The following is a 24,076-nucleotide window of genomic DNA, read 5'->3' as shown; positions in this document are numbered from 1 at the left end:
TACATTTCAAAGACTCATAAATAAAAAAATAACAAATTTTTGAATTTTTATAGGATCCTATGGCTGATAGAATGCTATCACATTCATGATATGGTTGAAATCATTTGATCTTCTCATGGTCCTGTGAATAAGCAGAGTATGGATGAGCTGCCATCAGTGGACATAGGATAGCCTCTCATTGAAGGCATTCAGCCAAAGAGTAGATGACTATTCCTGGGGAATGTCATGGAGGGAGACTGCTAGGAACACCCCCTCAAAACTACCTTGCATTTGTTTTGATATATGTATATAATATCTTCTCCAACAGACTATTTTTGTCCTTGAGAGAAGAGATTTTTTTCATTTTATTTTTGTATTCTCCAGAATCTAGTTCAATATTTGGGATTCAGTTGGTGCTTAATGAATGCTTAGGGGCAGCTAGGTGGTGCAGTGGCTAGAGCACTGGCCTTGGAGTCAGGAGGACAGAAGTTCAAATCCAGCCTCAAACACTGGACACTTATTAGCTGGGTGACCTTGGGCAAGTCACTTAACTCTGATGGCCTCAAATACAGGACCCTCTTCAGTTGTCCTGATTCATATCTGGCCACTGGACCCAGATGACTCTGGAAGAGAAAGTAAGGCTGATGACTTAGCCTCAAATCCAATTCATGGCATCACCTCCCTTATATTGTGGTCTTCTTCAAGAAAAAAGGATGAAAAAACAAAAATAAAAACAAATCATCAGAGCTTATTGATGAATTGATTGATTGATTGATTGAAATATAGTCTTTCATGCTTGAGAGCCTGTGCTTCTGTGCTTCTTATTTTACTGATGAGGGAAACTGAGACTCAGATTAAATGATTTGTTTAAAGATACACAATGGAGCTGGGAATTGCAGATCTGATATTAAATCCATATGTTTTTTCCATTACAATGCATTGGGGCATAAGGGTGCCCTATGAGTGAAAGTCACCCCTCCCCCCCAAAACTATCCATTTCTGCATCCTGCATCAGAACCTCTAGTATCTGATGGACCTTAGGTACAAAAAAGAAAAAAGAGAGAAAAAAAGGAAAACTTTTGTCTTCAAGTCACAAAGGAGCCTTGGAAGAGATTTTAAAAAACAGTAGAAGAATGCAACAATATTAATACTGTAGAGGAAAACCCACTCTGGGTCCTTTGATGTGAATGAAATAGACATTTGACTGTAAAAGTCTCTTGAGGAAGGTCTGATCAAAGTTCTTTATCATCCCTTTTTCTCTCTGGCCTTAAAAACTGGCAGATATTCTCAGCACCACTGGGAACAGTAGCCCAAATTTATCTCTCTAGGACAGGATCAGCTCTGCAAGCCCATGACCTGGCTAAGTGCACCTGTCCACATTCTGTGTTTGGAGGCCTTTGTGCTACCCTCATTGACATGCAGAGTGGGTCTTTGTTCTTTCTAGACCATGGGAGATGTTACTGCCCAGGGAAGATTCTACCAGAAGCCAGTTCCCTGATTTCCAAAATAAAGTTTACAGAATGCAAACTAATCCAGGAGCCCTGTTGTGGTGGGTTGATTTGCATTCCCAAAGGCATGCCTACTGAGGTTGGAATAGAATGTGAGGCACCACCAGGAGCTCAGGGAGAATTAGTGAAGGAAGGACAAAGATAGGGCTCCTGTTCTAACACTTTTACCCCAGTCATATTCCCATCCACTGTCAAGGGGAGTTTGTCCTGTCTAAGGATTAAGATCTTGGGTATTTTCAGAAGGGTGAAAGAAATCAATACCAAGGTAGAGTAGTGTATATTTATGGAGACTTCTCTCATTATAAAATGTGACGCACACATTTTTCAGAACACAAATAAAAACCTCTAGCCTAATAAAACATAATTCTGGGTTGCTTTACTGTTTTTTCACTTGATGATACCTTCAGATATTCACCCTCTTCTAAGTTAATCACAGAAACACACACTCTCAGAGCAGGGAGGATGGCTCAGGAGGCATCTAAGGTCACTTAGATGAAAGCTTTGAAAATAGTAGGCATTTAAAAAGATTGAATTGACTAGAATCATGGAAGCATCAAAACCACAGGATTGAAATCCTCATAGATCATGTGGTCCAATTCTTTTATTCAAGAGATGGGTAAACTGAGGCTAAGAATGCGCTCCTTGGGTCTGGAATGTCTGCCTTCATTCTCACCTCTTCTTCCTGGAACCCCCCCCCCCACCAACTCTCTTTGAAGCTCAACTTTCATGATACTTTTCCTGATTCTTTTTTTGCAAGGCAATGGGGTTAAGTGGCTTGCCCAAGGCTACACAGCTAGGTAATTATTAAGTGTCTGAGGCTGGATTTGAACCCAGGTACTCCTGACTCCAGGGCCGGTGCCCTATCCATTATGCCACCTAGCTGCCCCCTACTTTTCATTGATTCTTTTTTTTTAGGTATTTTTGCAAGGCAAACGGGGCTAAGTGGCTTGCCCAAGGCCACACAGCGAGGTAATTATTAAGTGTCTGAGACTGGATTTGAACCCAGGTACTCCTGACTCCAAGGCCGGTGCTTTATCCACTACGCCACCTAGCCGCCCCTCATTGATTCTTAAAATTGATTTGTGCCCCCATCACAATCATTGTGTATTTATTTTGTATATAAATTATATTCCTTGTTCTGTGAACATATTATTCCCAATATAAGGTCTTTGAGAGCAAGGAATATATTACCTCGGTAATTGTATTCTCAGTACCTACCAAGGTTCTTGACTCATTTTTGGTACATCATAAATCTGTACCTACTGACTTCATAAGTTTCTTGACTTTTCTGGGTCTCAGTAATTTCATTTGTTTTAAGGCCCCTCCCTTAAATTCTAGCCTCTATTCTCATGAAAATTATACTTTACTATTCTATACTAATTCATTTATCTATGGCTCTTCTCAACTCTGATGTATTTGAAGATTGTTTCCAGTTCTAAATTTCAGTTTCTCCCAAGTTCTGGTGATCTCTGTTCTAAGGACCCTCTTAGTCTTGGTTCTAAACTCTTCTGATTTTGTGATTCTCTCTTCTAAATTCTCTTGCAGTTGTAATATTCTTGTGTCAGGGGTTCTCCCAAGCTCTGACATTCTCTGTACTAAGGACCCCTTCATTTCTAGCATTCTAGATTCTAGGATCTCTCTCAACACTGACAGTCTGTGTTCTAATATTTCTTCCAGTTTTGACATTCTCTGAACTAACATTCCTCCCAGTTATCATTGTTGGATCTAAGGTTCTCCTATGCTCTGACATTCTCTGTTCGATTTCTAACATTTTAAGTTCTGAGGTTCTTTCCAACTCTGAAAGTCTGTGTTCTAATCTCTCTTCCAGCTTTGGGATTAACTAATAGCATTCTAGGTTCCAAGGTCTCTTCCAATTCTGACAGTCTATGTTCTAAGTTCTAAGTTTCTCCTAAACTCAGACATTCTTTGGGCTAAAGGCCCTTCCATTTTGAACATTTTGTATGCCACGGGACCTCCCAACTCTGATGATCTGTTTTAAGGTCCTTCCATTTCTAATATTCCAACATCCTTTTCTAGTTTTCTAAATCATTATATGGCCTGAAAGATCCATTCCTGTGTATGCTGAACACATTTATAGTCTGTGTTCTAAAATATCTTCCAATTCTAATGTTCTAGGGTCTTAGGTCTCTTCCAGTTCTAACAATCTATGAGCCTATAGCTTTAAGGCCCAACTCAATATTTGGTATCTGTGATTCCTCAGAGCTACAGCTTGCAGAAAGAAATCTTTTCCTGCCCCAAAGATACACATGTGTTCATGGGTAGTGGAGGGGAAGTGAAAGTAAAGGAAATGTCTTTGTTTAGTAATTTTCCTTGAGCAATTTTATTCTGTTGGCTTCTATCATGTTAGAAAGCTAAAGTTATCAGAAAGACATCACTGCCATGGTAACTGTAAGAGAAACAAACAATGCATTTGTTGTGGAGAAATGTACAGAATGGAGATTTATTTATTTTTATTACTCTGACTTAGGCCAGAAATGACAGACTAGAAGGAACATGTCTAAATGACTCCACTAACGGGATTCTTCTACTGCAATGACTGTTGTTCAGTTAGTAACTCATTGATCTTCTTCTTTCTTGGAGACACCCATTTTGGAAATTTGGTCTTTGAACTGGGAAACCTGCTCTTGACTCCTGGCCTTGAAACATAAATACCAAAGCCCAGAGAGGGCTCTGAGGGACTTTGGTACTAGATGTCAGAAGTGGGAGGGACTGGAGAACAGGGAACAGCAGAACTGGAAGAGACCTTAGAATAGGGAATGTCAGAGCTGAGGGGGGTCTTAGAACAGAGAATGTCAGGACTGGGAGGGGCCTCAGAACTGGGAATATAAAGACTGGGTTGTTCCTTGGAACAGAGAATGTTAGAGCTGGGAAGGGAGTAAGAACTATTATAAGGTAGCCATTAACATTGATGATATATATATTACTTCTCAAAAGGAACCTGTTTCTATCAATATTAAATGTTTTTGTATGCATTTTTTATCATATGCATACACATATGTATATATATATATATATATAATATTATTAGTTGAGAGATAGCATGACATAATGGAGAGAGAGCAAGGTTGAGAAAGATGCAACTTCACCTCCTTCCTCATGCTCACCCTGGTTATATGACCCTGGGCAAGTCATTCATCTTTTCAATCTCTTAAGCCTGTGGTGTTCAGCATATACAGGAATGGATCTTTCAGGCCATATAATGATTTGGAAAACTAGAAACTAACATCATCTATGTATTATAACATTTTCATTTATTTTGTTAAAAATTTCTCAGTTTCATGAAATTTAAGTCAGAGTCTCAGACCCTAACAGCATCGCTCCAGGTAACTCTCTAAAATTTGATAGAAGCTCCAGGCAGTTTGCCTATCTGTACTGATGAAGAGACTTCGCACTGGGATGACTTTGCACAACATGGATGAAATTAATAAATAGAGGAAATGATTTTTTATTTCATTTTAATTTATTTTTCAAACTACATATAACAGTAGTTTTTAACAATCATCTTTTTATATTTCTCTCTCTCCCTCTCCCTTCCCTCCCCCCTTCTCTTACGGAAAGCAATGTAATATAGTCTCCACATCTATAGCCATGCTAAATATAGATCCCATATTAGGCATGATGTGAAAGAAGAATCACATCCAAATGGAAGAGAAAAAATTAGAGAGAAAAAAATGTCATAATTCATAAGACAACTTTTTAAAAAGATTGAAGGTAGTCATTCAAATCCCACAGTTCCTTCTCTGAATATGGATGGTATTCTCTACCATGTCTTTGAGTATTGTCTTTGATTATCTTCCTGCTAAAATGAACAAGTCCATCATGGTTGATCATCTCCCCATGCCGCTGTTGGTGTGTACAGCGTTCTGGTTCTGTTCACCTCTTTCGGCATCAGTTTGTACAAGTCTTTCTGTGCTATTTTGAAGTCTCATCCTTCATGATTTCTTATAGAAAAATAATGTTCCATCTCATGCATATAGCACAATTTGTTCAGCCATTTCCAAATTGAGGGACATCTCCTCAATTTCCAATTCTTTACCACTACAAAAAGAGCTGCTATGGATATTTTTGTACATGTGGGATTTTTACCATTTTTGTGATCTCCTTAGGAAATAGACATCAAAGGATATGCACAGGCTTATTGCCCTTTGGCCATAATTCCAAATTGCTCTCCAGAAAGATTGAATTAAGTTCCCAACTCTGATAACAATGCATTAGGGTCTCAGTTTTCCCACATCCCCTCCAACATGGGTCATTTTCTTTTTTAGTCATATTGGCCAGTCTGATAGGTGTGGGCGGTACCTCAGTGTTGTTTTAATTTGCATTTTTAATTTTTTCATATAACTATAGATAGCTTTAATTTCTTCATCTGAGAATTGTTATTTCATATCCTTTGACCATTTATCAATTGGGGAATGACTAATATTCTTATAAAGAGAAAATTATTTTAAGTGTATTAACTGTTCTACAAATTAACAGATTTATTTATGTGCATATTAAAGCACTGAAATAGCTAGGCAGTCAACAAATATTTTTTGTGCCAGACTCTGATTTATTCATTAGAAATAGAAAGAAAGGCAAAGATACTCTCCCTGATTTCAAGGACTTCTCCCTCCAATGGGGGAGACAAGGTTCAAACAGCTATATAAATACCAGACATATACAGGGTAAACTGAACATTATCAATGCATTTCTGTGGGGAGCAGCTAGATGGCACAGCAGATAAAATGCTGGATCTGGAGTCAGAAAGACTTGAATTCAAACCTACCTTAAACACATATGTGCTATGTGACCCTGGACATGTCATTTATCCATTGATTGCATCAGTTTTCTCAACTGTAAAATAGAGTTTATAATAATTATAATAATTATAATACTCTCCCCGCCAGGATTGTTGTAGGGAATCAAATGAAATACCATCAGTATCATTTAATAAATGTAGGTTCCCCTTCTTTCTTTTCCCTTCCCTTGCTTGATATATGTCCAGGAATCTGACCTGGAAGTCAGGAGAACTGGGTTTATTCCCTTTGTCTGCCACTAAATTATTGTCTGACCTTCAACAATGTCGTTTCTTCTCTCCAGCCCTGAATTTAGTCACTCAAAAATGATGGGTTTGTACTATGTGAATTCTACAGTCCTCACTGGGCTTGAAATTCTATGCTATGTGGTCTAAGCTCCCTCACAGCCCTGGAATTCCCTGTTCTAAGCCTCCCCTCTAGTTCTGTCCTACCATGTTCTAAGACCTCTCCCAGCTCTGACATTTCATCTTCTAAGGTTCCTCTCATTTCTTACATTTCATGTCCTCCCAACTCTGACATTCCCTATTCTAAGACCCCTCCCATCTCTGACTTTTTCTGTTCTAAAGCTTCTCCCTGCTCTGATATTCCATCTTCTAAGGTTCCCCCTAACTCTGACATTCCCTGTTCTAAGCCTCCCCTCCAGTTCTGTCCTACCATATTCTAAGGTCTCTCCAGCTCTCACATTCCACCTTCTAAGGTTCCTCCCATCTCTGACATTTCATGTCCTCCCAACTCTGATATTTCCTGTTCTAAGACCCCTCCCAATTGGACATTCTTTGTTGGAAGGTTTCTATCAGCTCCTCCATTCTATGTTCTATGTTCTCTGTACTCTTTCATATTGGAGATTCTTGGAAATCTCAACTGTTCCATATGGTTGGAAGACACAGTTCAATGGGAAAAAGGACAGAGAAGAGGTCACCATTCCAGAATCAGAATTCTGAGAAAAGTCTATTGCTCAACATCTTCATTCCCTTTTTCTGATCATGCAGCATACTCCAAAGTCAAATAAACATTTTTCATCATTCCCCTTTCTCTTCTCCTCCCACACGCACACTCACTCACTCTCTGGTGCATTGTTTTTTATTTTCAGTGGGCAACATGGCAAGCATTTCATTTCCATCCAGGAGTCAGAAATTGAGCCTCTCCTCTCCCCCCGCCACACCCTGTACTCTGTGGGACAAAGAAACTAAGATTCCATCCCTCTGATACTGGCCACCAACCAGCATCCCACTCCGTGGTCTGAACTGATTATTAATAGTTCACCAGACAGCCTACGTCAAAGGGACCAATTACACCCACTGAAGCACATTTGGTCAATTAAGGCCAGCACAGTAGGCCATAGGAGATTGAAATGAATCTCTGCTGCAAGGTAGAAGAAGCCTATGGAGAAAATGACAAGTGGATTCTTTGAGAAATGACCCATGAAAAGGAGCCTGGGAATTCCTGAATTGGAAAATCTGCTTTTGTTTTCTAGAGATTTTGCAGAATTTCATAAGTCAAAGGGCTCTTGCAGACAGCACCATGGATTATACCCAAGAACTATATTCCAGAATCCTGCCCTTTACTTGTTTTATGACCTTGGACATATCACGTCTCTCTGAGCCTCAGTTTCCCCTCCTGTAAAAGAATGGGAGTAGGATATGAGTACCATCCTTCCAGTTGAAAACTGTGTACTTGTGGATAGTCCACTGAACTGGGAGTTAAGATCTGGGTCCAAATCTTATCTCTAAAACTCATTATTTGGGTGAGCCTGGCGAAGGCATGCTAGCTCCTCTCTGCCTTTTTCTCCTTTCAAATATATACACTGACTTTTTAGTGCTATCAGGAGCATCTGAGATCATATTTGCAAATCACTCCACACATCTTGGACTTCTATAAGAACAAGAGCTGCAATACATCGTTCCTAAGGCTCTGACATTCACTGTTCTAAGGCCCCCTCACCCAGTTCTGACATCTCCTGTTCTAAAGGCCCTCCCAGATCTGAATTTCCCTGCTCTAAAGTCATTTGCAAAACTAATATTCTGTTTTCTATTCTAAGGACAATTCTGGTTCTAATATTCTACTTATTCAAAGTGGAATAAGCATTTATAAGGAACCTGTTGTGGACCATGTACTCTGATAGACTCTAGAATCACAGCAGAAAAAACATCTCTCTTCAAGCAGCCTACTTCTATGTTCTAAAACTCATGTAGAGGTGAAGTGACTTATCTTTATCACACAGATTGTAAATGGAAGGGCTGCTATTCAAACACACACACACAGAGTCAGAGACAGACAGAGAGACAGAGAGACAGAGAGACAGAGAGACAGAGAGACAGAGACAGAGACATAGACAGAGTCAGAAAGGCAGAGAGACAGAGAGAGATAGAAAGATGGAGACAGAGAGAAACAGACTGACTGACACAGACCCAGAGAGACAGAGACAGAGGAAGAAAAGAAAGAATGAAACAAAAAAGAAAGGTGAAAGAAGGAAAGAAAGAAAGGAGGAAGGAAGGGTGGAAGAAGGAAGGAAAGAAGGAGGGCAAGGTGGGAGGAAGGATGAAGGAAAGAAAGAAACAAACAAAAGAAGAGAAAGGACAAAAGGGAGGAAGGAAGGAAAGAAAGCAGAATAGAAGGGGCAAAGAAAAACAGAGTGTAGTTCTGAAATCAGAGCTTGCTACAATTCAAAGGCTCTGTAAAGGATGGGTAAATACCTGCATGATCTTGGATTTTCTTAGTGTGGGAGTTTCTTCTCTCAATACAGATCCATAGATAAATTTTAGGGAATTGCCTAAACCTCAGTCAGTTTAAGAGATTTTTCATCACATCATAGATTTATACTGGGAAGGATTCTCAAAGATTGCAAGAGTTCAGTCCTTCATTTTGTAAAAGACAACTGAGACTCATAAAGGGGAAGCTGCAAGTTCAAGGTCATCTAGATAAAGTCAGGTCCAGGGTCCCCTCTCTACATCCAGAACTCTTTTCAATGCATTGTGTTTCCCAGGCTCAGACACAGAAAAATGAATATCAGAGGGCAAATCTGAAATAAAGATTTCCTCATTTTCAACCTTGTACTCTATCCTTTACATAATGGTCCCTCTGCCTCCCTCTTTTCTTCCCTCCTTTCTCCCTTTCCTCTTTTTTCTCTTTTCCTCTATCCCTTATTTTTTCCTTCCCTTCCTTTCTTTCCTTCTTACTTTCCCCTTCCTCCTTCCTTCACCTATTCTTTTCTTCCTTCCCTCTTTCCTTCCTTTTCTTCCTCTTTCCCTTCTTTTCTTAGAACTGTGACTATTGGTTGAGTGAAATTCCACTGACAAATTCCTTCTTCTAATGAAGATTAATGACTACTCTGTACATGATGCGGATGGACAGTGATAGTGAAATGACTTACCTAGGATCACTCCACCATTCTGTGTCAGAAGTGGATGTTGAGTCCAGGTTTTCCTGTCTCTCAGGTTGGTTCCCTGCTGCTTTTATAGCTGGGCTCTATTCCCTCTCAAAATTTTCATCAAGACCATTCTCTCTATTACTGAAGCTAGATCTTAATAGACTTTCCTCTGGATCTTTGGTCCCAGTCTCTTTTGTAAATACCACAAGATCCATTGGAATTTACTGTATCCCTCAGATTAACATGGAAAAATCAATAAGCCTCCAAAAAAAACTTGGATGTGTTCTATGGCTAATTCGGATTTTATGTTATAATCATGTTTTAATGCTGATCCTAATTACCATAATTAAGCTGCATGTGACAGGGCTGGCTGGGAGAGAGACGCTGTTATTATTCTAAGGCGACTTTGTAGCTGGTATTTCCAGATTTTGGGTACACCCTACAATTTGGCAGGGAAGAAATGCTGTGGAGATTAGAGTGAGGAAAGGGAGGGCATGGGCCTTGGCCCTAGTCTAGGAGGGGCTTTAGGAAAGACTTGGTTCTCGAATGTATCACGCTGGGGGTGAACAAGTTCCTCAGTCCTGGTGATCATTAGAGTTTTGGACAGATGATGAATATGGTGATAGGTGATGGTGGCAGTGGTGATAGTGGTGGTGATGGTAGTGATGGTAGTGGTGATGGTGGTGATGGTGGTGGTGGTGATGGTGATTTTAGTGGCAGTGGTGGTAGTGGTGGTGGTGGTGGTGGTGATGGTGATAGTGGTGATAGTAGTGATGGTAGTGGTAGTGGCATTGGTGGTGGTGGTGGCAGTAGTGGTGATGGTGGTGGTGGTAGAGGTAGTGGTGATGTGATGGTGGTATTGATGGTGATGGTGATGGTGATGGTGATGGAGACCATGGTGGTGGTGATAATGAAGGTGATGGTGGTAGTGGTTGATAGATGCTAATGTAGTTCATGAAAATAAGTGGTCATTTAGCCTATATTTGGAAACTTCCCCTGAGGAAGAGACAGCTACCTCATGAAACAGTCTACTTGTGGATAGCTATCAACATATTTCACCAGTGATGCTCATTTTTTAACCATCTAGGAAAGGATCATCATAGATTTACAGCTAAAAGGGATGTTCAATGTAATTCATATCTGAAAGGAATTCCCATATCACAAACTGGATTTTGCAACTTTGTTTGAAGACCTCCAAGGAAATAGAATACACTTGTCAAAGCACATCATTCTCTTGTGGGTTAGTTCTTCTAAAAAAGTTCCCCGTCTTATATTAGGACTGTATTTTTTTAGTACTCAAGGGATTTCATTTAAATCAAATCCAATATAAGATATAGAAATGGTTACATTCTTAATCAAATTGTACAAATACAAGAATATTTTCAATATGATTTTAGCCCCAAAGTATGTTTTAATATATTATACTAACATTATAATAATTTGTTAAAGATAAATTCACCTTCTTTGCAACATGAGAGGTCATATCTTGAGTTTTGCAAGGCTAAGGATTCTAGGTCTCTAGCTGAAAGGGACCTTGGAAGTCGTCTAGTCTGATCTCATCATTTTGTAGAATCCAAAGAAAGGAAATGACTTCTATAAGGTCACACAATGAGAAATCATTAGTGATAGAATTCAGACTGACATCATGAATGATAGACCTTTGGCTAAAGGGATTTCAGTGGTCATCTAGTAGAACTCCTCCAATTTACAGATGGGCAAACTGAGGCCCAATAAAGGAAAATTAGACAAATTCTTGTCATTTTTTTATTAAATTGCACAGCCTACTCATGAGCATTTAATATTTCTCTATTTATACCTGCTTTTATTTTTATAAAGTTTTTGTAGTTGCATTCACAGAGTTCCTTTTTTTGCTTGGTAGATAGATTTCTAACATCTGTAGGTATTTTGAATACATCTTCTCTTTCTATTATTATTTGTTGAAAATTTACCTTAGGTCAGAGATCGGGGAAGCAAAAGATCAGGATTTGAACCCAGGTTCTCTTACTTTCCAGTCAGCGCTTTTTTTTTCCCAGTCAAAAACTGAGCTTCATAGAATCCTAAACTTCAGAGGCCAGTTAGCCTAATCCATTAATTTTACAGATAAGGCAAGTGAGGTGTAAGAGAGGAAGTGACATATCCAAAGTCACTTAAGCAGGAATCATTAGAGGTAGGATTCAAACCCAGACTTTGAACTCTAGATCCAACATTCTTTGGGTTGTATTATGCTGCTTCCCTAGGAGGGCATACCTTTAGTCTTGTAGGAGACCTCAGATGGATGGCTCTGAGTGGTTGACTGATGAGTCAAATCTAGTGGGAGGATTCTTTGTACTGAAGTTTTCCACCAGCCACTGCAGAAGAGTCTCGGTAGCCCCTGCTCAGGGAGAGCTAACTGGCCTTCAGCAAAGCTGGGGCTGGAGCCAACTCAGTCTCAGGCAAGCTCCCCAGGCCGCCTGCGCCTTTGTTGGCTTTCCAGGCCTGAGCTATTCTTGGATGTGCCAACGATTTTCTTTTTGGCTTTTGTTTGTGGCCAATGGGAGGCCATGTGGCCCCAGCTCCCGCTTGAGGCTGGGCAGGAGTCCAGGCTGCAGAGTCACCTCTCAGAGAGGACCAGGGGCAGCTGCCCTCCATGGGAGCCAATGGGAGCTGCATATGTAATTTTTCACTCTTTCTTTCCTGAATGCAGAGGAAGGGCAACTTTAAATCCTAAGTCTTTCCCCATCCCACTTTCTCTACACCCCAGTGAGACAAGTACCTTCTCTTCTATGAAAGGGAGAAAGAAGGAAGGGAGGGCAAGAAACATTGTCCTCCCCCTGGGTCTGAGGAAGGCAAAGTCCCTTCAATGAACTGGAAAATTCACCAAACTTTAGGCCTATGAGTGCTTTATGCTGTCAGGTCTGAGTTATTCACATTAATAATTCACATGGGGGGCGGCTAGGTGGCGCAGTGGATAAAGCAAAGGCCCTGGATTCAGGAGTACCTGAGTTCAAATCCGGTCTCAGACACTTAATAATGACCTAGCTGTGTGGCCTTGGGCAAGCCACTTAACCCCATTTGCCTTTCAAAAAAAAAAAAACCTAAAAAAAAAAATCTTAATAATTCACATGGGAAATTTTTTCTGCTTGGTCCTGTAGAGCAGAACTGGGAAAGTGGATGAAAGTAGGAGAAAGGGAGATTGTGTAGGGTGTGTGTGTGTGTGTGTGTGTGTGTGTGTGTGTGTGTGTGTGTGTTGGAAGCGGGAGGAGAATCATATTATCTTTATTGTTATTATTATTATTGGTGTGCTGGGTCCAGACTTGTTACTTCTCCAAGGTGGGGAAGTCCTTGTAAGGAATTAACTTGTTTCACCAAGGCAGGTCTGTAGATTATAATTTTATAGATTTGCTTGAGAAATTGAGACACATTCAGGCTGTGTGTTAGAGACAGTATTTAAGCTCCCAACCACCTGACACAAAGGCCAACTCACTATTTCACTATTTACTACTCCACACTGCCTCTTAGCATGTGAATGCAGAATCCAATAGGAAGGGAGTAGAAAGGAGGTTGGACTTCAGAATCAGGAGTGACTGCTCTTCGATGGCATCCCATGAGAATGGGGACATTAGTTTTAGTCTGTTTTCTCTCTTATAAAATGGCAGTTGTTAACATCTCTACTATCATCCATCTCATGGGGTTTGCAGTATTAAGGATCTAATGCTGAGCGGGATCTTAAAATTTTCTCCTACCCATTTGGAGAAGGGAACTGAGATCCAGAAAACTAATTTGACTTCCCTAAGGTCATAATGACCATAAGGTCATTAGATTGTGTACTTCTGAAGAGAAGGGATCCTCTTTACCATTATCTGTACCCTCACCACTTAGCATAGCACCTGACCCATAGTAACTAATTACTGTTTTATTCACTCATTCATTCCTCTATCCATCCACCCATACATCATCTATCCATCCATCCATCCATCCATCCATCCATCCATCCATCCATCCATCCATCCATCTACCCATACATCCCTTCATTCATCATCTATTCAGGAATCATCCATCCATTCAACCATCCAACCAATCAGACATCCATCATCCATCCATCCATCCATCCATCCATCCAGCCAGCCAGCCAGCCATCCATCCATCCATCCATCCTAAGCCTTCCTGTCATTTATTGTTCATGCCTGGACTGTAATACCTCCTCATCTTTCATTTAGATAGAAATTTCCTCATTTTTAAAAGAGCTATGTCCAATTCAAATGTTCATACAGACTTTTTGTGTGCAACCTATAGTGGAGTATCCTGAGTTCATGTTGGACTGATCAGTCATGGCTGAGCACTCCAACACTATGATATCATTTTGGTCCTCTTTGAGAAAGAATGACAACGACCAACCAGTTCCTTATAATATGATTTAAAGTCTGATACTACTGATTATGTCTCCTTTATATCTTTCTTCCCTTTATCTCTCGAAAGTTTCTGACCCTTTCTTCTTCCAAATGAACTTTATTATTATTACTAAATTTTAACTCAGTAAGATAATTGTTAGTAATTTAGTTGGGATTGCATTACACAATAAATTGAATAAAATGGTCATTTAAAAATTATAGTAGTTTTACCTACACATGAATACTATTTCAAATATTTAGGTCTTAAATTATTTGCATAAAATGTTTTATATTTATGTTTGCATATTTCCTGTGTCTGTTTTGGTAGGTGTTCCAACTTCCTATTTGATCTCTCTGCTTCCAGATTCTCAGACCTTTTCCAATACAATGTCCTCACAATTGCCTAAATAATCCTCCCCAGTCACTGGACTGACCTTACTGGAAAGTCTCCAGTGGTTCGTTTTGCATAGCAGCTCCTCTGCTTGGCATTTAAAGTCCTCTGCAGTCTGGTTCCAACCTACCAATCTGGATTCAATCTATGAAGCCATGTGGTATCGGCAATACAAATCTCACCACTGACTGCGTGGATAATCTTGGGTAAATCATTGAAATTCTGGGCCTCAGTTTCTTATTTCTACAAAATGAAGGAACTGAATTGACTGGCCTCGGACCTCCCTTTTCATTTTGGTTCTATGATCTTCTTACCTTCCCACCTTCCTTTTTTATTTTCCACTCTTATGTACTCACAGCCAAAGTATCCTTCTAGCGCAGCCTCCATTGGCATTGGCATTGGCATTCTGTCTTCTGAGTGCTTGTGCCTTTTTATTTTCTGCTTGAATCCTTTGCTGATCCCCTTCCATTGCCCTTTCTCTCAAACTGCCTTGTATTTAATGGCTTTACATATATTTGTATTTATTCACTTTATATTTATGGCATGAATTTTCATAAGTACATCTCACTCCCTTTAAGCTGTAAGTTTATTGGAAGGATGGAGGTTTCCTTCTTTGTTCTTACCTCTATACAACCCAGAATTTGGCTTTTGGTGTATGGTTAGTTGATTGATTGAATGTGTTCCCTCTTGGCCACCACCTCTTAGAAATTTTAATTTTGAGACTCAAGGAAGCACAGCCTTCTGCAGGAGACTTCTCCTGATCCTGCCATTTGCTAGTACACTCTCTATCAAAATTAAATTGCATTTATTTGGTATATATTTTATATTTACCTACCTATTTGTTTTATCCCCCCACCCCTGCTATCACTCACCTATTCCAGTAGAATAATGTAATTCTTTAAAGGGCAGGGATAATTTTATTTTGCATCTGTCTCTTCAGCACCCAGCACAATGTCAGATATACAGTAGTTGCTTAATAAATATTTTTTGAGTTGAATGCCCAACTCTCATTCTCTGATTTCATGTCAAGAATTAGAGAAGGAAAATAAGGAAATTAATCCATTAAGATTTATTTATGAAGGAATTTTTTTTGGCAGGGATGGGGAAGGCTTAAAAAATTCTTTACCTTGATTACAACTAAGACTGTTGAGTGAGGTTGAAATTAGAATTATTCAAAGACCAGTGATTTTCTGAGTCTCTCCTTAGAGCCAGTTACTAACTACTTCTGAAGTTCAGACACATTATCTGTGACTGACAGCCTGAATACCTAATGAATTAAAAAGACCTTAGTTCACCAAATATTTACAATGGGGAGACAAACACGTATCAGCTACTCTGTTATCTGTCAGTAGCATTCCAATTTAATTCAACAATCATTCATTAAGCGGCTACTGCATGCTGACCTGGGCTAGACACTGGGGATTCAAAGAATAAAAATGGAGCAATGCCTGCCATCAAGAAGCTTGCATTTGCCCAAGATCATTCCATACTAGGCATGTTCAAGGAATCCAGAAATGCATGAAAGAATTATAGTTCTAGAGTCAGGAATCTTGGTTCCAATCCCAGTTCTGCTATTTGCTACCTCTGTGTTTACTGTCAGGTGACTTGATTTCTTCATTCTTTGGAAAAGGAAGGAGTTAAATAAGGAATCAGCTGAGAAAATATTAGACACTTATTCATGGCTACAAGGACTGTCCCTACCTTTATGAAGCTCACATGTTATTGAAAAAAACCCAATAACAATATCAAATATTAGTTATATGGTCAGATTATGTATTAGAAAATCATTTGGCAGCTGACTAAAAGATAGATTGGGTTAGAGGGGAAGGAGGATATTTCAGACATGGAGATATAAGTGTCTTGCTATTGTTGAGGCAAGAGAAATGAAGACCTCCACCAAGGTGGTGGCATGATCAGAAGAAATATGGGGCATATACTAGAAATGTTGTGAAGGTAAACATTCATTCAATTAGCATTTAATAAAATATAAATAAAAAGAAAGCTCTTAAGGAATTTGAAGACAAAAGAGCTGAAAAACCAGCGGAGGTGATGGGGTGGGGAAGACCAGAACCCAAGCGGAGCAGCTGATGGCCAATTGAGTTTCTGGTCAAGATCTGAGCCCTTTATAATGAAAGACTTTGGGAGGAGGCTATTCCATTCTCCAGCTGTCCTATCAGAGGGGAAAGTTGACTGAAGGGATTCAGAATGTGTTGAGTGACAAACATTGAGTCAATTTGCATGGTGCTGAGATTTCAGGTGATTAGTTTATCCTGGGGATGAAATGGCAAGAAATGGCAATGGAATGGATACTCAGAGAAATTGCAAATGAAAATATCAGGATGTTTAATCCTGATTTGATCAAGAATTCCCTTGAAACAGGTCATTTCTGTACCATTCCAATTTTTGAGTTGCACGCCCAACTCTCATTCTCTGATTTCATATCAAGAATTAGAGAAGGCAAATAAGGAAATTAATCCATTAAGATTTATTTATGAAGGATTTTTTTGGAAGGGATGGAGAAGGCTTTTTAAAAAATCCTTTACCTTGATTACAACTAAGACTGTTGAGTGAGGTTGAAATTAGAATTATTCAAAGACCAATGATTTTCTGAGTCTCTCCTTAGAGCCAATAAATGGTCATTCTACTTGTGCCTCAAAATTTCCAGTGATAGGTTACTCACTCATTTCTGATGCATAACATCCCACTTAGGGAAAACTTTTATTTTTAGGGAGTTTCTCCTTACTTTAAGCTTAAATCTGCCTCCTTTTAAGCTCAACCTGTCTACTGATTGTTTCCCTATTGCCTGAAAACAAACACGAGTCTCCTACATCCTTTCTGTATGTGTGTGTGTGTGTGTGTGTGTGTGTGTGTGTGTGTTTTGTTTCTGCAAGGCAATGGGGTTAGGTGACTTGTTCAAAGTTACACAACTAAATAAATATTAAGTGTCTGAGGTCGCATTTGAACTCGGGTCCTCCTGACTCCAGGATTGGTGCTCTATCCACTGTGCCACCTAACTGCCCCTCCTACATCCTTTAAAAACAAACAAATACTTGATCCAGCAATATCACTACTAAGTCTATATCCCAAAAAGATTAAGGAAAATGGGAGATGGACTATATGTACAAAAATATTCATAGAAGTTCTTTTAGTAATAGCTAAGAATTGGAAATAGCAGGGATGCCCATTAATTAAAGACTGGTTGAATGAGCTGTGGTCTATGATAGTGATGGAATAATATTGTGTTATAATAGATGATGAGGGAGGGGCAACTACAGAAAACTCTGAAAAGACTTACATGAAATGATGCAAAGTGAATGAACAGGACCAGAACATTGCACACAGTAACAGCAATATTGCATGATGATCAACTATGAATGACATAGCTATTCTGAGCTATACAGTGATCTAAGACAATTTCAAAAGACTTATGAATAAAAATTCTACCCACATCCTCACAAATAATTGGAGTCTGAATGCAGATCAAAGCAGACCTTTTAAATCTTTCTTTTTCATTTTTTTGTTGGGGGGGCTGTGTGTCCTTTTGCAATATGGCTAATATTAAATATCTTGAATTAGATGTGTAATAGACATCTTAAACTCAAAATGCTTAAAACTCATTATCTTTCCCTACCAAAAAGCCCTTCTCTCTTCCTAATTTCCATGTTATTATTGAAGGCTAGCATCTTCATATATGAAACCAAAACCACACATTTAGATCATTGCCACTGCCTTCTACTTGGTCTCCTTGCATCTCTCCTTCCTACAGTCCATCCTGCACTCAGCTGTTAAAGTAATTTTCCTAAAATACAGGTCAGACCTTGTCACTCCCCCACTCAAGAAATTTCAGTGATTCCCATCACTCTGAGCATCTAATATAAGACCCTGTGTTTGGCTTTTAAAACCTTTGATAACTTGTATCCTTCTTATGTTTTCAGTCTTCTTTTACTTGATCCCCCCTCCCCAATGATACTATGTGATATAATGACCCTAACATTTTTGCTATTCCTCTCACATGAAAATTCCTACTCTTGGGCAGCTAGGTGGCACAGCAGATAGAGCACTGGCCCTGGAGTCAGGAGGACCTGCATTCAAATCCAGTCTCAGACACTTAATAATTACCTAGCTGTGTGGCCTTGGGCAAGCCACGTTTTAACCCCGGTTGCCTTGCAAAAGACTTAAAAAAATCCTACTCTGTACCTTTTCACTGGCTGTCCCCCTGCTTGGGAAGATTTTCCTGTTCATCTCTCCTTTTTGACTTCTCTAACTTTTTACAAGTTACAAATAAAATCCCACCTTAGACAAGAAGTTGTTCCCACATCTTAATGCCAATACCTTTCCTCCAAGCTTGCTTCCAATTTACCCTGCATAAATCTTCTATGTCCATGGCTGTTTGTATTTTATTTCTCCTTTTTAAGATATGAGATCCTTAAGAAAAGGTAATGTTTTTCTTTTTTTCTCTATCCTTAGATTTTAGCAGAAAGACCAAAAACAATAAGTTTTTTACAATGCCTGTTGATTGACTGACTAGAATACCATAGATTTTTCAAAGAAAGCTAGGGCTTCTGTCCTTACTTATTTCTACAATGCTCCATAGCACATAACACATTTCCCATAAAAGTTTAGTACCAAACAACACTGGAAAAATGGATGAATGGATAAATGGATTTTAAAAGCATAGAGGAACGGTTGAAAGTGGGATAATTTAGATGAAAGAATGCTGGAATGGGCATCAGAGGATCTGGGTTCAAATCCTACCACTTACTACCTATGAGACCTTGGGCAATTCATTCTCCTCTCACCATATCAGTTTCTCATCTAAAGAATGATGCAGTTGAATGAGATTCCCTTCAAGGTCCCTTCCCAGTTCTAGATTCATGATTTTAGAACTACAGCAGATGATGCCTGACATAATACTGCAGTATATTATCATGCCCACTAGGGGGAAGTAATGTCTTCTTTTGGGCAACTGGATGAGGCGGTTGAAATGGATGACTTGGGGAGAAGAGAGAGTGACCTCAGAACTATCTCTTGCTTCCTACTAGAAGATGGGAATGGAGATACTCCAGAAAGAACTGGTAATTTCTAACTCTGTGATGGGCAGAGCATTCAAAGTGATAAGACTATCCAGGCCTTCTGACTAGTGCATTTCCTGCAGAAGTTTTTCATCTCTGGTATCTCACTGAATCCTTAAAACCCCTCTAAGTGTTTAGCACAACAATGACCATTTCTGTGGGATAGATGAGTAAACTGAGTCCCAGAGATGGGAAGTATCTTAGCTAAAGTCAAACCATCACTTATTGAAAGGGCTAGGACAAGAACCCCATCTCTTGGCTTAGAGATCCAGGCTTCTTTCCACTATAAGAACCTTGGAGAGCTCAGCTTCTGCTAAGCCATTTGAGACACATTCAGTTGACAACCAAGTCAAAGTTTAGGCCTGGATCTGAAAGGAATCTCAAAGACCATTTAGGCCATACTCCTCATTTTGTAGATGAAAAATTTACAGCCCAGAGAGGCTAAGTGTCTTATTCAAAGTCATATAAGTAGTATCAGAAGCATGATTTGAACATAGATTCCATGTCTCAAAAAACAAAAACTAGTCCTTTTGTTTCAACAAAAAAGAAAGCTTTAAAGGGCACAAAACTCATTTAGAAGAAACCAAAAGGTTAAAAGTCAACAAAGTGGAATAGAAACATTGCATCATATTTTTCATAGAGAGCCTTAGAGACTATCTAGTTCAACTCCCTAATTTTTTTTCCTGAGTTCCAGAAGAGAATTAACTTTCTCAGAGTATCACAGGAACTGAGTGAGAGAGCTGGGATTTCACCCCAGACCCTTGGATTTCAAAGGCAGGGCTCTTTCCACTGCTCATGAATGAATAGATACTATAGTAAAAGGCTTTTAAACATTTTTCTCCTTCCTTCCTAACATAAACCCACTGTTCCAGTCAGACTCATGTTCCCACTGGTGCCTAGTACCTGCATTTCCCCACCTCAGTGATTTTGCTTTCACGGGTTTCTCCATTTGGAAAGGCATCTCCTCTTTTCTAATTACCCAGTTTTTTCCATTCTTTAAGATTTACCCCATCTCCTCCTGGAAGTCTTCCCTGGAGGATGAAGATGCAGGGAAAAGAGTAGGCTGGTCAATTCCTCAACAAACATTTATTAAGAACTTATTCTGCCTCAGCCATTGGATTCAGAGGATCCAAACTAAAATTCCATTACTTTCATTTACTCTGTTTAACTTTAGGTCAAGTTACTTGGTCTTCCTGTCCTCATTTTCCCTACCTATAAAATAAGAGAGTCTAATTAGATGACCTCTTAGTTCTAATGATCTTGTAGTTCTAAATGATCTTTCTTATTTTCTTCATTTTCCCTCCTTTGTCCTCAGTTTACCTATCTCTAACAGAAAGAGGTAGAACTAGATGACTCCTAATGTCCCTTCCGACTCTATTCTAAAGTGCCTACAACTCTAAGTATATTGCTATAGGGGGTGGGGTAGGGAGGGAAGACATGTAGAGTCAGATGTAGGTGTGTATTCTCAGACGCTCATTGCTGTATGTCCTTGTATATGTCTTGAAATCTTTGAATCTCGATTCCTTTATCCAACAAATCAGAATACTAAGAGCTGTACCACTGTCTCCAGGATTGTTGTGTAGGAGAAATATCCTCTGGTGGGAAAGGAAACAGTTGGATTGTGAGGAACTGGAGTTGAGTCCTGCCTCTGCCATTTAATCCTTATGTGACCTTGGGAAAGTCACTTAGCCTCATTAGACTTCAGTTTCCACATCTGCAAAATGAAGGGGCTCAAGACCTCTGAGGTTTCTTCTAACTCTTAATTTATACTCCTAAAACTTGTCAATATAGAGATAGTTGTTGCCATTAATAACACTAATTTCCCCTAATCTGCCTTTTATTTTTGGTTATCTTTCCCCTTCTATATTCCAATTATTTCTTTGAATATACCTAAAATGTCCATGTTTTCTCTCCCATTAGAATGTATGCTCTTTGAAGGCAAATTTGTTTCACTTTTGTCTTTGTATCCCTAGTGATTAAAGTAGAGATGAGAAACAAAGACAAGAATACTAGAGTTGATTTCTTATATAAGTGCATACAAAGTCACAAGGGAAGTCATACAGAATACTGAAGGTCTTTGGAACACAACTAAATGAACAACTAAATGAATTTTAGGCAGGTTCACCTAGGAATGCCTCTTGCCAGGGAATAGTCAATGGTAATAAAGGTCCTATAAAAGATAGAAGAGTCTGGATGAGATGGTGGAATTGGAACAGTTCTCCTTGGGTGAAGTCTCCTGAAGATTTCAGATATATGGGACAGGGGTCTGGCATTCCATCTCTGCCTCTGGGGCCTCTAGATTTAGTAAAGTCAGACTTTCTTACAGATATATATATATATATATATATATACATATATATGTATATATCTACATATATATGTCTATATCATCTTTCTATTGCATTTATCCCTGAGAAGTTGCTTCTTGATCCATTTGGTTCTCATGGCAGAGAAGAAACAAAGAAGCTATCACAATAGTGTTAAGACCCAAATCCCTATCTCTATCTCTTTTCCTGCAACCACCGTTATATCATCTATATCTATTTGTAGATATAGAGATATATCTTCCAAGAGATCGATGGATTTATTAAACTCTTAGTGTATGCCAGACACTGATCTAAACAACAAGAATAAAAATGAAAGAAAAAGAAAAAAAGACAACGCTGGTTCTAAAAGGGGCATATATTCTAATATAGGGAAGACAATGCATATAGGGAATCAATAATTTAAAATGTGGAAACAGTGGATAGAAACTCCAGAGAGAAGAGAACAGAACTAAGACAGAAGTGAACATGGCTTTCCTGAGCACTTTCTAAAATATAGGTCATTGACAGAGTCTCATGAATCTGAGGAGGGAGATGTAAAGGTAGAGATGTAAAAGTAAAAAGAGCTGGGAGAGAAGAAAAACAGACTGCTAGTCTTGGTCTCACTATCACTTAGCACATAGTAGGTGCTTAATAAATGCTTATTAATTGGTTGATAGCTAACTTGTGAACCTTTGTAAAACTCATGAGGATGTCTGCTTAATGTTTCCTATAAAATTTAAGTTGGGACTTTGCCTATGGCAAAGTTATCAAACAACGATGGATGGATTGAATGGGGAAAAAAAGCCACGCCTAGGGGAAAACAGTGACCTGGACTGGTTGAAATAGGTATGAAGACCCAGTGTGTTTCTTAAGGGAAGTCTCACCCTGATCAAAGGACCAGACATGATAAGAATAAGGAAGTGTTGCCTTGTCCTTCATTTTCAAAGAGGATCATGTCTATGGGTTTGGACATGGACATGAACTATATCTAAGTGAGGTAGAGCTGTGCAATGTCATCAGCCTCACCAGTGGGAGGACAAAAATCAGAATGCAGTGGATGATCTTGGAGTCTTCAATGTCTAACCAAGCTCTAAGTGATCCACAGCACCTGTTTTAGCCACCTTCATAGCCTTTGGGATAGAGTTATCATCACCCATTCCACTGGGGGACATCTTCACATGCATGAGGTCGACATCCCTATAACTTACTGAGGGGTTTGAGGTCTTTCAGTTACCCTTCACCTGATTTACCAAAATGGTTTTATTGAGATTTGAATGCTGCACATGCTACAGCTTCTTGGAGCCTCAGGTGAGAGTTGGGTGACAGATGGACACCAAAGATGAATGAGCAGTGCTCACAGAGGCACCAGTCTTCCTTGGACACTCCAGTGTGCATGAGGGTAGAATGATGTCCTTATTTTTACCTTAATGGATGAATTACTAATCCTGTCCTTGATTCAGAGGAAGATACTAAGCCTAGTTGCCATAGTTACTCTGTCTGGTCCTTTACAATCTGGTCTGTCTGTGATGTGTAACATGCATCCTGTGATCCATTCAGACTCGTCCAATGCCCATCCCCTAAGCATCCCCTGCCTTGGACTTTAGACTATATCCAGAGATAGACGAGACCTTGGCATACAGATCTGAATGGGAGAGTTGGGAGAGACCCAAGAATGGAGAACTAACAATGCTTTTCAACCAGTGATCTCTTAATGCATGTCTCTTGGATGAATAAGTGAATAGAAAATATCACAGATAGGAGGGAACTGGGAATATAGAATTGGGGTTCTTTAGAAACATGGATAGGACAGAAGTTATGTTCATTCATTTATTTCCTTTGCAATACTATGTATTTTATTTTATATATTTAAAAGCATTACTCTGAAACGAAGTCTCTAAGCTTCATCAAGACCCAATTTTTGTGTGTCCATTCACACACACACATACACACAATGTGAAGAACCCTTTGCCTAGAATATGAATGCTGAAAGGGGTGTTGGCACAATACATAGAGGGTCTGATCTTGTAGAGATCACAGAAATCTAATACAATCAACTCTCTCTTTTTTTAAGAGGCATGCATTCTGGTAAAACATGTTAATGATCTCCCCCTCCTCCTAATCCTCTCAACTGTAGCTCTCAGGTCCTTGCCAAATTCTGCCACCATCACCTCCCTGGCTTCCCCTCCCCACTTTCTTCATGAGGTGGTCTCTGTCTCCAGTTGACATTTCCTGTTCACCAACAAGGGTCTCATCTCTTAAACAATTTCAT

The 24,076-nt window shown here is 39.3% G+C and overlaps 1 protein-coding gene across 1 annotated transcript in view; it reads right to left on the bottom strand.

The window, feature by feature from the left end:
• Nucleotides 1-22,991, bottom strand: part of SEZ6L (seizure related 6 homolog like) — a 267,843-nt gene extending 244,852 nt beyond the window's left edge. The window contains exon 1 of the mRNA XM_074202257.1: nucleotides 22,916-22,991. Within this exon, the coding sequence (XP_074058358.1) occupies nucleotides 22,916-22,991 (76 nt within the window). The remainder of the gene's footprint in view (nucleotides 1-22,915) is intronic.
• Between the last annotated feature and the right edge of the window lie 1,085 nt (nucleotides 22,992-24,076).

Source organism: Macrotis lagotis, chromosome X (assembly GCF_037893015.1).
Source record: "Macrotis lagotis isolate mMagLag1 chromosome X, bilby.v1.9.chrom.fasta, whole genome shotgun sequence".
NCBI lineage: Eukaryota > Metazoa > Chordata > Mammalia > Peramelemorphia > Peramelidae > Macrotis > Macrotis lagotis.
Note: the sequence above shows the minus strand (reverse complement) of the source record. Positions and strands in the feature narration are given on the sequence as shown.